The sequence below is a fragment of the Pungitius pungitius genome, chromosome 8, assembly GCF_949316345.1.
Source record: "Pungitius pungitius chromosome 8, fPunPun2.1, whole genome shotgun sequence".
Classification (NCBI taxonomy): domain Eukaryota; kingdom Metazoa; phylum Chordata; class Actinopteri; order Perciformes; family Gasterosteidae; genus Pungitius; species Pungitius pungitius.
In genome coordinates this window covers 2,864,127-2,878,074 of record NC_084907.1, presented here as the reverse complement: position 1 = coordinate 2,878,074, position 13,948 = coordinate 2,864,127, and the positions used below count along the sequence as shown (strand labels likewise).

The 13,948-nt window shown below is 44.0% G+C and overlaps 2 protein-coding genes across 3 annotated transcripts; one reads left to right on the top strand and one right to left on the bottom strand.

Moving 5' to 3' along the window:
* Positions 1-1,300: 1,300 nt before the first annotated feature.
* On the top strand, positions 1,301-3,055 carry wu:fb55g09 (coiled-coil domain-containing glutamate-rich protein 1). The gene has a single exon (XM_037448127.2). The coding sequence runs from the start codon at positions 1,774-1,776 to the stop codon at positions 2,434-2,436; it is 663 nt and encodes a 220-aa protein (XP_037304024.1). The 5' UTR covers positions 1,301-1,773; the 3' UTR covers positions 2,437-3,055.
* A 6,766-nt stretch (positions 3,056-9,821) lies between these two features.
* On the bottom strand, positions 9,822-13,823 carry hgh1 (HGH1 homolog (S. cerevisiae)). Of its 2 annotated transcripts, none has more exons than XM_037491209.2 (10): positions 13,663-13,823; positions 13,094-13,282; positions 12,741-12,879; positions 12,505-12,642; positions 12,257-12,408; positions 11,760-11,860; positions 11,205-11,303; positions 11,020-11,111; positions 10,810-10,932; positions 9,822-10,453 (listed from the first exon to the last, which is right to left on the bottom strand). In XM_037491209.2, the coding sequence occupies exons 2-10, from the start codon at positions 13,201-13,203 to the stop codon at positions 10,241-10,243; spliced, it is 1,167 nt and encodes a 388-aa protein (XP_037347106.2). In that variant the 5' UTR covers positions 13,204-13,282; positions 13,663-13,823; the 3' UTR covers positions 9,822-10,240. The 2 variants fall into 2 exon arrangements, with proteins under 2 accessions (XP_037347106.2, XP_037347105.2); XM_037491208.2 differs by having other exon boundaries at positions 13,094-13,211.
* Positions 13,824-13,948: the final 125 nt, after the last annotated feature.

Here is a 13,948-nt window from a genome sequence, read left to right as displayed (position 1 = left end):
CGTTTATTCTACAAAGTCAGTACTGCTAGGCAAGAATCAATCAAAACTAAATCCATTTTCACCAAATATGCAATCAGCTCTCTGAACTCACACCGTCACACTGGGGGTTAAAATCTAGGAATAGCAAATGAGTGCATCCAACAATTTTGCTGCATGGATTACTTTGAACACCGAGCTCCCCCCTCCAAAGGGCCCTGTGTAATACACAACATGGCCCCACGGGGTCATCAGTGCATCTGCAAACATTTCGGTACGTTATGTCACCCTTGCATTGTTGAATTGAGATGACCTACATATGTTTAAAACGAACACAACTGTGAGAGTTTTAATGCTCTCGCCGAGGATGGAATGTAATTTAAGTGACATAGTGGCGAAAGTCTGTCATCGCTCATTATATATTAAATTAAGGCGTCATTACTTAGAAACATTTCCTTAATTTATAATTACGTCACCTGGTTTGATGATTGCTCTGGGCCAAATGCTAATGTCACCATATAATGCACTCAAAGACAGTGCTAACATGTGGATGTTTTCATGCAAACGTTTGCTATGTTAGCATTAGCAACACCAAAGCCCCCGTGAGGCTGGTTGTCATGGATTTTGCAAGAATTTGCTAAAAATGCCATAATAGAAAGTTTGACCAGACGATGGCGCTAGATGAAAAGTTAATGGATTACAAAGTTGGACGTAGGTTTTTGAACTGGACCCGATGGAAATTTAATAATAATTCAATTATTGTTGACACTCCTCGCTGATTCCGCAAATGTGAACCTTACAGTGGCCACACAGGCTAAACATTCAGCGGATCAACAAACAAAATCCGTGGGATGCATTTTCTTGGAACAATCGATGTCTGTATTTAACGTAATGTTGTATTTAAATATTTCCTCGTACGTTGGGCACTCGTATGCCCGTGGACACAATAACTAACTAGTGCTATTTACTGTGACTACCACTGCCTGTTGTTTCCGTCTCTGACGTCAGAGCAGGGCGGGCAGAAGCGGCAGCAGCTGTGGATCAGATTTCCGCTGCTAAACCTGAAGCGGAGTGAACCATCTACCCGCGGGGAGGAGGGGGGTCATTTAATGCTTATCGCCACCACGTTAAACTCCAGGCACAAGCAGGCTGACATATATTTGTTCTTATCTCAGAAAACTTTATATTTATAAGTAATATTCATGTTATATATTTGTGTTATTACAATATGAATAATCAATAGAGGATACGCTAGTTAACTATGACCCCCTTCATTCTGTTAAACCTATGAATGGACCATTCCAGCTCTTTATTCCGGCTGTGGTGGGAAGACAGAGCCACAGTCTGTGCTGGTCTGTGCTGAGTACACTCCATTTGCTGGCCTTTAAACTGAGAAAAAAAAATCTTTAAATCAACTAGAAGACGCTAAAACCCCTTTCAGCAGCTCATTTCAGTTAATTTATTAGAACTGTAAAGAAGCTAATCAAGACTTTCAGGCAGGTGAAGAAGAGATATTTAAACAGACCTAGGAGGGCGTGACAGGGAGCAAGCCGAGCAGGCAAGCTGCTGCCGCAAGGGGAGGAAGAGCAGGCGATGCATCAGCCAAAGCCAGAGGTCAAGAAAAAAAGCGACAGGATAGTGAAAAGGTAGACTCGGAGGGAGAGGAGGGTCATTTTGTGATCTGAGCCAGAAACCAGCCTCTCTTTGTTGTTGTGTGGGGCCAACCCGAGCAGAGAGGAGGATGTGAGGCAGAGCAGCAGGGAGAAAGGGAGGCGACTGCAAAGAAAGACAAGACAAATGCTCTCAGAGATGATGTGCAGGAGGAGCTGTCTACAACAGCAGCAGCAGCAGCAGCAGCAGGGGGGCAAAGGGGCTCCGCAGAGGGACCCTTCCAGCCGCAGGAAGCACGGCTGGTCCAAGAGCTGCAGGGGGCGCCAGCAGGGGCGCAGGACCGGAGGGGGTGGTGGAGGGTGGCCAAGAGGGCGCAATCCCCAGCAGCACCCTCAACGTCATCATCCCCATTACCATCACCACGCACCCCGGCACTTCTCGAGGCCGGTGGGGTCACTCCGACCCGTCAACGTCAAAGGGAATAGAGCGAGGGGGATGCGGGCCCCCAAGAACACCAACCAGTTCCTGATGCACGAGAAGTACCAGATGCTGCACATGCGCTCTGACTCGGTCGGGAGCGACAGCGGCAGCGGCTCCGACAGCGACGTGGAGCTCAGGGACATGTACTCCTACCTGGGCGCCCTGGAGAATGCGAGGGGAGCGCTGCAGGACAGTCCCGACCCACACGGCTCCGTGCCGCCTGCAGGTCAGACGGTGGTACTGCAGGAGGACAGCCTGCGTCTGCAGGAGGACAGCATGCAGTATTTCCCTTCCGAAGATGACCTGATTAAGAGCCAGAATTTCATGCAGAGGGACTTCGTCGAGTTCTGTGACATCCTTACATCCTGAAGGGGGACTTTCAGGGGGCCATTTTGTTCTCCGCAGCAAGGAAACTCAAACCTCTGACAGAGTCAGGTTTGTTGCGCTTCATGCACACAGAAAATCTAAAAAGAAATTTAAAATCTCATCCACCTTTTCAAGTTATTTAGACTTACATCTTGAGACTGATTTCAAGATGAGATGATTCCTGCAAAATCGAACTTTTTTTCAATCAACTTTCTTAATACTCGTGCAGTTATTGGCCTCAGTTTATCTTTTTTGAAGATGCTGGTTTAAAAAAACAAAACAGTCAAATTCTCTCACCATGTTGGTATTTTTCTAGATTTAGGACAACGACTTGAATGCAAATGTAGATGACATTATTGAGATGTTTTTTACTTTTCATATTTGCTTCATGATGTTCAATGTGCCCAGGTGCTGTTACAGTGCTGCCTTTCTGTTGTTGTTTGTTGCACACAAAGGGAGAAGGGGAGGGTGGTGGGAGTCGGCCCGAACAGCCAATCGGCACCGACCTGGCTGTTAGGCTGCAGGTGATTGGCTGATGCAGACTGTCATTTACCAAAAAGCCATAGACTGTATAATATAAAAAAGAACGGGAAGAAAATCCATAAATAAATATCTGATGTAATCTGGGCTGATTGATTGTCTTTGTGCTACTAATGATTGGAAATAATAATTCTTATTTTTGAATTGTCACCATTATAATGTGAAGTTAATCCATTTATAGAAAGTAAATATTGAGAGTTTCTCACGGTCATTAGAACAAAAGGTGACAAGAACAAAAATAGAAGAAGAAACATTTTATTTTCTTGCTCACACATGTTTAGTCAGCCATTGAAGCAGAAAGACTGAGCAGATTGATTTGAAGTGGACCAGTGAAGTGGGCTGGTTCACACCCACGGAACAGCACACAAGCCTCTTTGTGTCGGTGTGTCATAAACCCGTAACGGTAACGGGTCAAAGTGAGCGGCAACCGCACAAAAAAAAGTGTCCAAAGGAGACTCATGACGCTCATTCCCAGGCTCGCAGGTATTTTGGGTCTCTGGTAGAACACATTCACATTCTTGAGAGTTAAAACCTACATTTGTCTGAACCTGCCGGTCTGGTTATATCTGTATTCCCCCTCCACCACCATCGCTCAGGATTTGGCACATCACACCGGAATTGTGTCACGAGGCAACGGCTTTAGAAGGTGGTTACTTTCTGTCAGCTGATGTCATTCCCACTGTTCCCAGTCTGACTGCTGGTCCACTAAACTGGATGAAATAAATGCATATGTAAGGCTTTATGCATTTTTAATCCAGTGATTCAACCAGTCAGTGGGATAGATTGTACCTAATGCAGATAATCCAGGATAGGATAAGGGAGAAATATCCAGTTTGAGGAAGAGATGGCAGTTATTGCTAAACATTTAACTAGGCCAGATTAGGCCTAGGCCTAGGCCTTTACACGTCTAGTTTAAATATTTAGTTTTTTTTTACTAGATTTAGCTACTGCCTCATTTAGTTGTACATGATAACGAACTGAGCTACATAGATATTGGGAGTGGGAGGATACATCTTATTCAGTGGGGGAAGCTAATATAGCTTTAGCTAAGCTAACAATGGCTACAATGAGTCTAGAGGTACTTAACGTTATGACTCTTTCCTGTTAGCTGCGTAAAGTTCTCTGATGTAGAGAAGCACTATGGCTTTTTTGTTTTTACATTTCTTTAGCATTATAATTTCCTACAACATACTGTATGTGAACATAATATTTACGCCACTGGCTGTGTTTGCTATTGTAACAACAAATTATTAAATTAAATATTAAAATTGTATTTGGTTAAATTAAGTAAATTTATATATATTTGAACCATTTAGATATAGTTCAATAACTCAGACCTCCATAAAATGATACTTTATTTGTGTAAAAACCTTAAGTTAAGAGAGTAACAAAGAGATGAAAATGAGCTTAGGGGGTCCTTTGGCAGAATTAATCTTTATGCTCAAATATCTTTGCATAGTGTATGGAGTTCATAAAGGAGACACACCAGCGAGTGCCAGCTCCTTTTATCTGTGTCACTTGGGTCTCACCACTGACCCACTGACCCCTCCAGGAGCTTAGTGGCCCGAGCAGCAGGGCCCGAGTCTGTGAGCTCCGAGGGGAGAGGTGAACACACTCATACGTATTACCTATGATTAACATACACGTTGAGCAATCTTAGCTTGAACATACAGTCCCGAGCGAGTAAGAACAAAGTCTCTCAGCGTGAATCGTCCTATTTGCTCATTATTGTTGCCCGGACAAAGATGTATTCACTTATAAACATTATACGGCTTTGCAGAGAATACAACTTCCACTCACATATTATTACAGCCGTTTTAGGTACCTGCAGAGTCCTTCAACACAGAAAATAACTTTTTATTCAATGGTGCACTTTTCTCAGACCGCTCCTGCAGAAAAACCCTTCTGTTTGCTCAGTTTACCCAGTTTTGGATGATTTAATCTATTCATATCACCATAGTAACTCATGCAGGCTTGTACCAGTAAAGAATGAGAGTAAAAATACGCAGTGAGAAGCGACGTAATTTCATCAGCAGGTGAAAGCTACTGAGACTGACCTTTGACCCGTAGATCAGATGAGCAGCTCAGTGATATGAGTCAAACTCCATACCAACGTTGTGTTAACCACGATGACGTGCACACAATCCCTCTAACGTGTTCTCTATCCTAGCATCTGGGGGCAGGTCACAGCTGTTTTATCTCTGCTGTCTCTATTGAATCGTCTATAGCTTCTGTTTCTACTTTCGGCTGATGTCCACTTTAAAGTCTGAGTTGTCGTTCGGCAATGCCAACCCCAAATGGTCAGCTGACGCTGCTGGACAGGAAGAGAGAGAGAGAGAGCTGTCACACATCCAGCTACGCTAATGCTAATCATTCACCAACTTACTGAGTTTGCATCCCGCTGATGTACAATATGTCCAAGTTTAATTTATTTTTGTTTGCTAGTTAATGCTGTGAATTATTTATGCAGAGGATGAAAAAAAAGAAAGAATCAGAAGGTTACTGGATACAGATTTTGGCATCTATGCCCACATGGGGGAGTGGACTACAGGCGCATATACGGCTCTGGAGCGGAGCTGTCAATCACAAGGCTGTCCCGCCCTAGAGCATACTCTGCTTAATGGTGTTTTTTTGTTTGTAAATGGACCGTAATTTACTAAAAGAACATCATGCTGTAATAAAGAAGACTTGAAACTAGAGATTGAGACCATAAAATCATGTTTACAATGATTGCTGTGGGAATAAATGAAGAGAGAAGTAAAGTATTTTTCTCATAGACTTCTACACAGTTGCCCCCCGGTGGTCATTAGACAGAATGCAGCGGGTGTAGATTTGCAAGTGGACCCCTAAGAGACCCGAACACGTGGGTAACAGCATAACTGTGCACACATGAGACATGAGACGGGCCCGGTTGAGGTCATGGGTCAGGGCTCCATTACCGATGACCAAGTTGGACTCACGAAAACATCTAATTCAGCTGAATTAAAGCCGGTTCACGAGTGGCAGGGTGAAATCTCTAGTGACTGGAATGTCATGCTGTGGTATTGCCTGGTGTTTGTCCTCACAGGTCACATGAGGGGAAAAATACAAAAAAAAACAAATCAATTATTTTCACATGAAAATGAATGGAATCACACTGAAGCACAGCAGATTGTCTTTCTACCAGAACCAGTTGTTGTTGTGGTTCCGTATAGAGTAACCTCAGTGTGTGTGTGTGTGTGAGATTGGGGAGGGGGAGGTGTGTGTTATGAATAGATGAAGTGGAGGAGGGTGGAGGTGAAGGGGGAGTGAAGGTAGTTGGATGCTAAAACTCAGTTTGGAGTGGAAAAGTACAGCCATCAGCTGGGGAGGCGGAGACTTCCCTGTTGAGTACACAAGCCAGCCAATCAGAGCGCAGAAAAACACATTGACTGACAGCAGCGCTCAGCAGTGTGACAAACCAGCAGCGAGGCTCCTTTTGTGAACTCTGTCTTCATTTAAAGATTAGCTTTACACTTTGGATGAATACCTAGATGAGACGCTTGATATTCAAAGATTCACCTCTGTAGTAAAAGAGCCTCATTAGTGACTGGTTATATTTCTCTTCTTGAACTGACAAGGCTGAGATGTGAAAATGACAAAGCAACTTCATCAAAACAGTTAAGAAAAGATTCTAATAGTTAAATGGTCTTTAATCCAGATACATTTTTTAAGGAATGTTCAATAACAATAATATTTGAGGTGTCGAGGCCTTATTGTTATGAGATCTTATCAAACGCTTTACCAAAATGGAACAGAGCCATAAACTGTGTGTTTGTGGAGGGGAATGTGTGTCCATTTTTCTGACCCCCTCCCCTTCCTACCTGTAAAGTTACAGAGAAGAAGACACGAGAAGACACTGAAACGCTTCACTAAAGCTCCGCCCACACAAACCGTAACCACGGCAGCTGTCTTTGGGCTACACATTAACTTTTTCTTTTAGGTACCTGTACATATCGACTAGTTTTCACCACTACACAACATTTTGGAAGCCAAAATCACAATGTTGACACTGTGGTAAGAATCATTTAATAGAGGTAAAATGTCCACGTGGGCAAAATGATTAATTAATTAATTAATTCAATATCAATCTTCTTGCAGATGTACAACACACATGTTTTGGTAAACATCGAGTCTTCATGAAATCTGACCTTCTTTACATGCAAAGTCTTTGAGGCGGACCACTGCGAGTGTGTAATCTGTTTGCTGCTGCTCTACTGAACTGACAGCCTTCTATACACACACACACACACACACACACACACACACACACACACACACACACAGGCGTACACAGAGGCTCTCAATTCAACAAGAGAGAGAGGGGGGGGAGTAGATCTCCTTTCAGCAGTGTGGTGAATGTTTCACTGGACTGATAATCCTCTAAAAGGTGCACACACACAAGCGCACACACGCACGCGCACACACACACACACACACACAGATTCCTTTGGCCGTGTGTGATCGGCTTGGACTGAGAGCAGCAGGGCGATAGACTCAGTGAAGGTTGCTGCGTGGATATGGACGGTTCCACTGTAGCATTTGGTGAAGGACGTCAGAGGAAATCATGAAGTTGCAGAACATTTTTGTCGTTAAGATGCATAAAGTACATTAACCAGTAGAAATGGAGTCGATAACAATAGCAATAAAAGACAAAGCTACAAGGTGAAGGTGATGTGATTAACAGTGGTCGGCTATTTATCAATAAAATATGATCAGGTAAAGATCCTTAGTTTTTATCTTTATTTATTAAGGTAAAATATATAGAGAGACAGACAGATACGATATGATAGATAAAATGTTTTGTGTCTGCAGGTAGAAGCAGTAGTGGACTGTAACTAAGCACAACTACTTAAATGCTGTACTTTAGTATCATTTTGAAGTACTTGCACATTGCCTTAGTTTGCTGCTTCACTCCATAACATTTAGGACAACAATATTTTTATTATCAGAACAAAATGTGATATAAACATACATTAATATAAAATAGTGTGGATTAAACAACAAAATTGTATATAAAGTAGTGGAAATCTGCAATTAAACATGAATGCATCACTTAATTTATTAGACATTATTCTAAATAGGCCATTCTAATAATTGGTTAAGTACATCCTGAATGTAAATGCTATGGTATTTTCATAGGATCTAGAAGGGGGGCTTTTACTTGAGTATTTTTACACTGTACTACTTGTAGTACAGTAGTACTTTGTCATGTACTTTATATTACATCGTGGCATATGTTATATATAATATAGGAACAAGAAAAAACCCACCAACTCTCTCTCTGAAACAAGCGAGGGCTCGTTTAGCAGGATGAGACAGCAGAGCAGTGAAGGATCAGTGATGGACAATAAAATAAAGTTTAAACATTTGCATCACACCTCATGCGCTTAACGCACGTTTTGCATGTGAGAGTTTATCACAAAGAAAGCAGAGATACCTCCACAGTAGTACTACAGCAAATTAAAGTGTGTACAACAACAACATGCCCGTTGGTGTGCGGGACACGTCTCACACGTAGTGTAGGCCAATGGTTGTGTGTGTGTGTGTGTGAGCGTGTGTGTGTGTGAGCGTGTGTGTGTGTGTGAGCGTGTGTGTGTGTGAGCGTGTGTCTACTCCGAGGAAACACACAAGGAAGTGAAATAGGAGACCTCGGCCTCTGATTGGCTGGCCGGGGCACACGGACCCGCCCACTCGGTCGAATCAGCGGTGACGTCATCGCTCCACACAGGCCTTCTTTCTTTTCCTGCCCGTCTTCACCCTCCAATGCACAAAGAAACGCGGCAGGCTGTTTCTGGAGTTTCTCCTCTGACTAAAACTTCAAGGTTCAAAGTGACAGGAAGCAGCAGGACGAAGCGAGACGTCACAGCCCAAAAACAACAGCTAAAACTCACCAATGGAGTCGGCCCTCTGACGCCGATTTGCTCTCTTTTTCACCTCACAGATGGTCGAGTTAAAAGAGGAAGGATGACTTCCTACTTTAAGAGGAATTCAAATGACTTCAAAAACGGCTAATTATAACAAATGTTTCTTGGTGAAATGAGGCCATGTCCTCCGTGACTTGAATCTGACTTTGTGTGCCGAGGTGGAAAAACTGATAAAAACCTGATCAGCGCGCACACACACACACACTTGTAGAGCCTATATTTTAAATAACAGGGTATTCATCTTTTATAAGCCAGAGAGTAGATAAGTAACAGCCAAATGTTCCTCTCAAAGCTCCACTAAAGCTAATCTGCTCACACTTCTGTTGCTGTGAGGATTCTTGTAGTCACACAGTGACCTTGTTTCTGACTACAACCCTTTCACATCGTCCTCACTACTCATACTTCCCCGGTTGTTTCGTTCAACTGTCCAAAAAAAAAAAAAACCTTTATCTTTAATTTCAAAAACTGTTCTCTCACAGACTTTGCAAAAAAAAAAAAAAAGGTCTCAACAAGACCTTGCAAAGGACACACACACACACAGAGTTGAGTGTTAGTTCCTGGTTTTTATCTTCAGTCTCACTCACATGTCTAACGTTTAAATCTGTTATCTCTCTGCTCACATGAAGCTGCTTCGATCAGAAATGAGTCGAATTGATAACTTACTCATAAAAGCGATCGGAGACCGTAAACAAAAACCTACATTTTACACCGAAGCTCAAATGATTTAATCACACCGTTGTCACATTGTCAAGACAGTAACTGCTCATTCTTTCATTTTCCGGAGTTTCCCTGCTGGTTCCAGATCAGAGAGAAATGACTCCCCCCTGTGGGCACCGAACGTCACGCCGATGGACCAGGAAACGCTCATCAGACATTTAAAATCATCTCTTCTTGTGACACGTGTTTCGGATCGGCACCTTTGTCATTCATACTCTTTTATTAAAGTAATAAAATCAGGAAATGAAAGTTTGTAATTTGTTAAAATTGATCTGACATGAGACACGTCGACATATTTCTTTGCCGCTGGTGTTATTGCACACTGGAGGAAAAAAAAACAACAACAACCACCTTGGAGTACAGGTAACTCCAGCAGATTATAAAGCATCAAGATTTTCCCTCACAACTTTATTTCAGGCCTCAACAGGCAGAGAAGTTGTAAAAACGGAAGCTTTCTCATTTCCCAACCTTCACTTTTCAACCTCGGCAGTGATGTCACTTCCTCTTTGGGACCAGCTGGAGAACGTCACTGCAGCCTGGTGGCTCTTTGTGGATGAAGAACATCTAGCTCTCACTTTAACAGATTCAGCGGCAAAGCCACATCTTCACCGTGTCAGTCCACCGTCCGGTCCTTTGTCCGTCCCCTGTGCATCACTACTCTTCTTCTTCTCCTCCTCCTGTCTCATCTCCTCCTGCTCCTTCTCCAGCTCCTGCTGCTCCTTGACGTCGGCCTCCTTCAGTTTCACCTCCACGTCCTTGGGGATGTCCACCTCCATCAGGTTCTCCATCCCCTGCTCCGGCTCGTCTCCTATCAGCACCTGGAGGGGGACGGAGGACGGACATCAGGCCGGTGTCTTAGGTCAGGGTCAAAAGTCAAAGAGTTGTTTGTGTCTGGTTTAAGGTTGACGAGGTGGTCACGTGGTTCCTCATTCATTCATTAGTGCACAAAATGCGTTTTTTTTCCATTTGTGGACTATTCTAATTAGCATATCAATTACTTCGTTAACACCAAAAACTTATTTTTGTGAGGTCACAGTGACCTTTCACCCCCCCACCACACCCCAAAAGTTCATCTTTCAGTCCAGGTGGATGTTTGCGTCCTCGAGCGACACAAAGTAAACTCTGGGCCGTACGTATCTGACGGTAACAATGACACGAATGAGATTCGTCCCACCTGGACCAGTTTCTCGCAGGCTGCAGTGACGTGGACGTCCTTCTCCCAGCGGTGGAACTCCCTCATGATGGGATACACGCTCTTGTCTTTAAGCGTGTTGCGGCCGCCTCCGGTCGCCGTCAGCTGCAGGAGAGAAACAAGCGAGCAAAAGGGTTCAGCGCGAGAAGGACGGGCCCGTCGGCGACTTTGCGTCTGCGTTCATTCGCCGACCAATAAAAGAGTCTCCAGCAGCATCTTCCTGATGTCGGGGTCGTTTTCCCTCTTCTTGTCCTCGGGGAGGTACTGCAGATCCACAGGCAGACCTGAAGACCACATCGACGTCTGTTAAGAGCCATGGAGAAACTCAAACATGAAACCCCAATTACCCCCGAAAGGGTTGACTGTTAGAAGCACACCTTCGTTCTCTTCCTCCGTCAGCTCCTCCGGACCGGCCAGCGGCAGCAGGAGGAAGGGCAGGATGTCCACGGCGTCGCTTAGCAACCACTCGTGACGCGCTGCACACATGGAGGAGAGGCTTGGGATTAGATGACGCACTGCCGCTGAGCGAGGACGCGACCAACACGACGGGGACGGAAAGCGGTTGCAGAATCTCTCACGTGGTTTATTCTTTGGGTGTAGTTGATAGCGAAAGGTTTTAATTCACCCAATTTAAGGGCAGCTGTTTAAACAAACGTTTCAACTTCCCATCCGGCTCGCGGAAGGTTTCAGAAATCAATATTTAGGGTTTAAAATGATTTCTTAGGAGAAACCTAAAAACCTTTAAATATGTCTTTTTCTAGTTATCCGAATGGATTCACTATTCTATCCGGCAAACAGATATAAACTTTTACTTAATCATCAAAGCTGGACAAAATAAAGAAAACCTCCAGAAACGCCTAACTTTTAATATTATATTTTAAATGCCTTTTTTTAGTGAACAGTGGTGTGATTGAGGCCTCCATGCGTCTCACCGTGGTCAAAGCAGCAGTTGCGCAGCGTCCCTACGACTCCTCCTCTCCTCACCACCGAAGCCTGGTACTGCGTGAAGGGTAACAACCTCTGGATTACACACCTGCAACACACACACAGATTAATACAGCGTGTTGCCGCAGGGCCGAATGATGTCAAGACTTCGATGGACTCAACTGGGAATGTTTGTGGTTGTTCAGAATGCTCCTTGATCCACGCACACCATGGACCAAAAAACACTGTCCTCCGACTGTATCCGCTCATGACGCGTTGTTTTGTGTGTAACCACTGAAGTTACTGACGTACAAACTTTAAGAGCATGAATATTGCACTAAAAGCAGAAAATATGCTTTGGAAAGCTCATGTTTGTCCTACGTTGGTAAAGTAACTAAAGCTCGCCATCTATTGGTTAAGAAAACACCCACTTTCCCTCAGAAAATGAGCAGAACTGGGCGACTCAGACCTCCCCTCGGTTCCCCTCCTGCAGGGTTTTCCTCACCTGTCCTTATCCATTATGTAGTCTCGGGCCTCGGGCAGCTGCGTCAGGTTGGACAGCAGCGGACTCAGATAGTGGAAATTGGCCTTCTTGTTGTAGCCTTCAGTGCAGAAGATGTCCACCAGCTGAGACAGACCGGTCTCCTCCTGGAGGACCTGAAACAGCGGGGAAACGCGGAGGGCTCAGCCAGGAGCGCTTGATTCCATGACCCGAGAGGCTGCGTGGACCTGTGTGCAGCTCACTGAACCCACCTTGAACACGGTCTTGCAGGTCTTGGTGTGGCGGGTCAGGTTGGACAGGATGGTGCAGATCTTATCCGAGAACACGTACTCTGGATCCAGAAGCTTCTTTAACAAGACAGGAATAACTTTGACATCCGCCACCAAAACCTGGATGAGAGACGACCAATAATGTTGTGATGCCGTAATAGTTCAGCGCTACATGTAAATTAAGATGGTACCCTGCTGAATTAATCAGGACTGATCACCTGGTGCAGAGTCTCGTCCGCCGACAGGTTGATGAGGATGTGGTAACAGTCCTTCACGATGGCGATGGAGGGGTCAGAGGTCAAAGCAAAAACAGCACGCAGCAAGTCAGCTTTAGAGCGGAGGAAGCGGCAGCCGTCCCTGAAAACCAGCACAAACACACAAAAAGAGAGACAGAGTTACTGGAAAATAGAAACAGTTACTTTATCAAATATCATCATTGGCAGTTGTTCTTATTTTGAGTGATTTCTTTCTTTTCTTTCAGTACAGAGTTAGTAGCTTCCACAATCCTTCTTTATAAATAATTATTATCAACGTGGATATAATGAACTCATCATCATCATCGCCACCGTACCTGTTTCCAGACATCCCCAGGATGTACTCTGTGGTTTGACCTTTGACATCTGGGCGCGTTTCGGGGCTCAGGAAGGAGAGCAGCTCTGCAGCCTCGGTTTCACTCAACATCTTTCAGTCTGGAAACAACGAACAACCTTCAGGTCAGTAAACTACCGACGTGCACGTTTTACGAGCATTGCTGACTCATCTGAAATCAGTAAAAAACAAACAAAAAAATGTATTTTTACCATAAAAATGTTCCATAATTGTTTCTGACCCCCGTAAACATTTAAATGCCTCAATAAATAATGACAACTAACGTTAAATCATCACAAATTACACAACTTGTGTATTGGTTGTTGTTTACTGTTGACACCAACGAGCAACGTTCTACGGTGGAAATAAAATCTGATCCGTCTTTACGTTCCGACTGTTGTTTACTTTAGTAACGTTCTGTACGTTTGGTGCCATGTTGGATGAATTAAGTGACTTATGAACTTAATCAATAAGAACATTCGTATAAGTTAACACGAAAAGAACATTTGACCAACTCCCGTCTTCAACTCGGAATGTATACAAATATCTTACCTTTAACAAGCTACAAAACTAATCCACTTTTCATTTCACGGTTTCATTTTTATCTCGATATTTTATCTCCTGATATTAAACAACACGGGCACAGCGTACATGTGGAACCAACAGAGGAAACGCTTCCGGGTTTTCTTCTTCGTTGTCTTTTTCCCGCAGCGTAACCAGTGGTGAGTGCACGACACTGCTCCCTGGTGTTCGCCACATTAGCGGCCAAAAAACCCCCAACCACAATTAAAGTACTGTATATTATCGGCATTTCAAAATTAAGGAAACTCATTTATTG

Coding starts and splice junctions, on each gene's coding strand:
- hgh1 (XM_037491209.2), bottom strand. CDS start 13,203: ATGTTGAGTGAAACCGAGGCTGCAGAGCTGCTCTCCTTCCTGAGCCCC. Junction 12,409..12,504: donor CCTGCAAGACCGTGTTCAAG/GTGGGTTCAGTG, acceptor CCGCTGTTTCAG/GTCCTCCAGGAGGAGACCGG. Junction 11,112..11,204: donor GACGGAGGAAGAGAACGAAG/GTGTGCTTCTAA, acceptor TGTGGTCTTCAG/GTCTGCCTGTGGATCTGCAG.
- wu:fb55g09 (XM_037448127.2), top strand. CDS start 1,774: ATGCTCTCAGAGATGATGTGCAGGAGGAGCTGTCTACAACAGCAGCAG.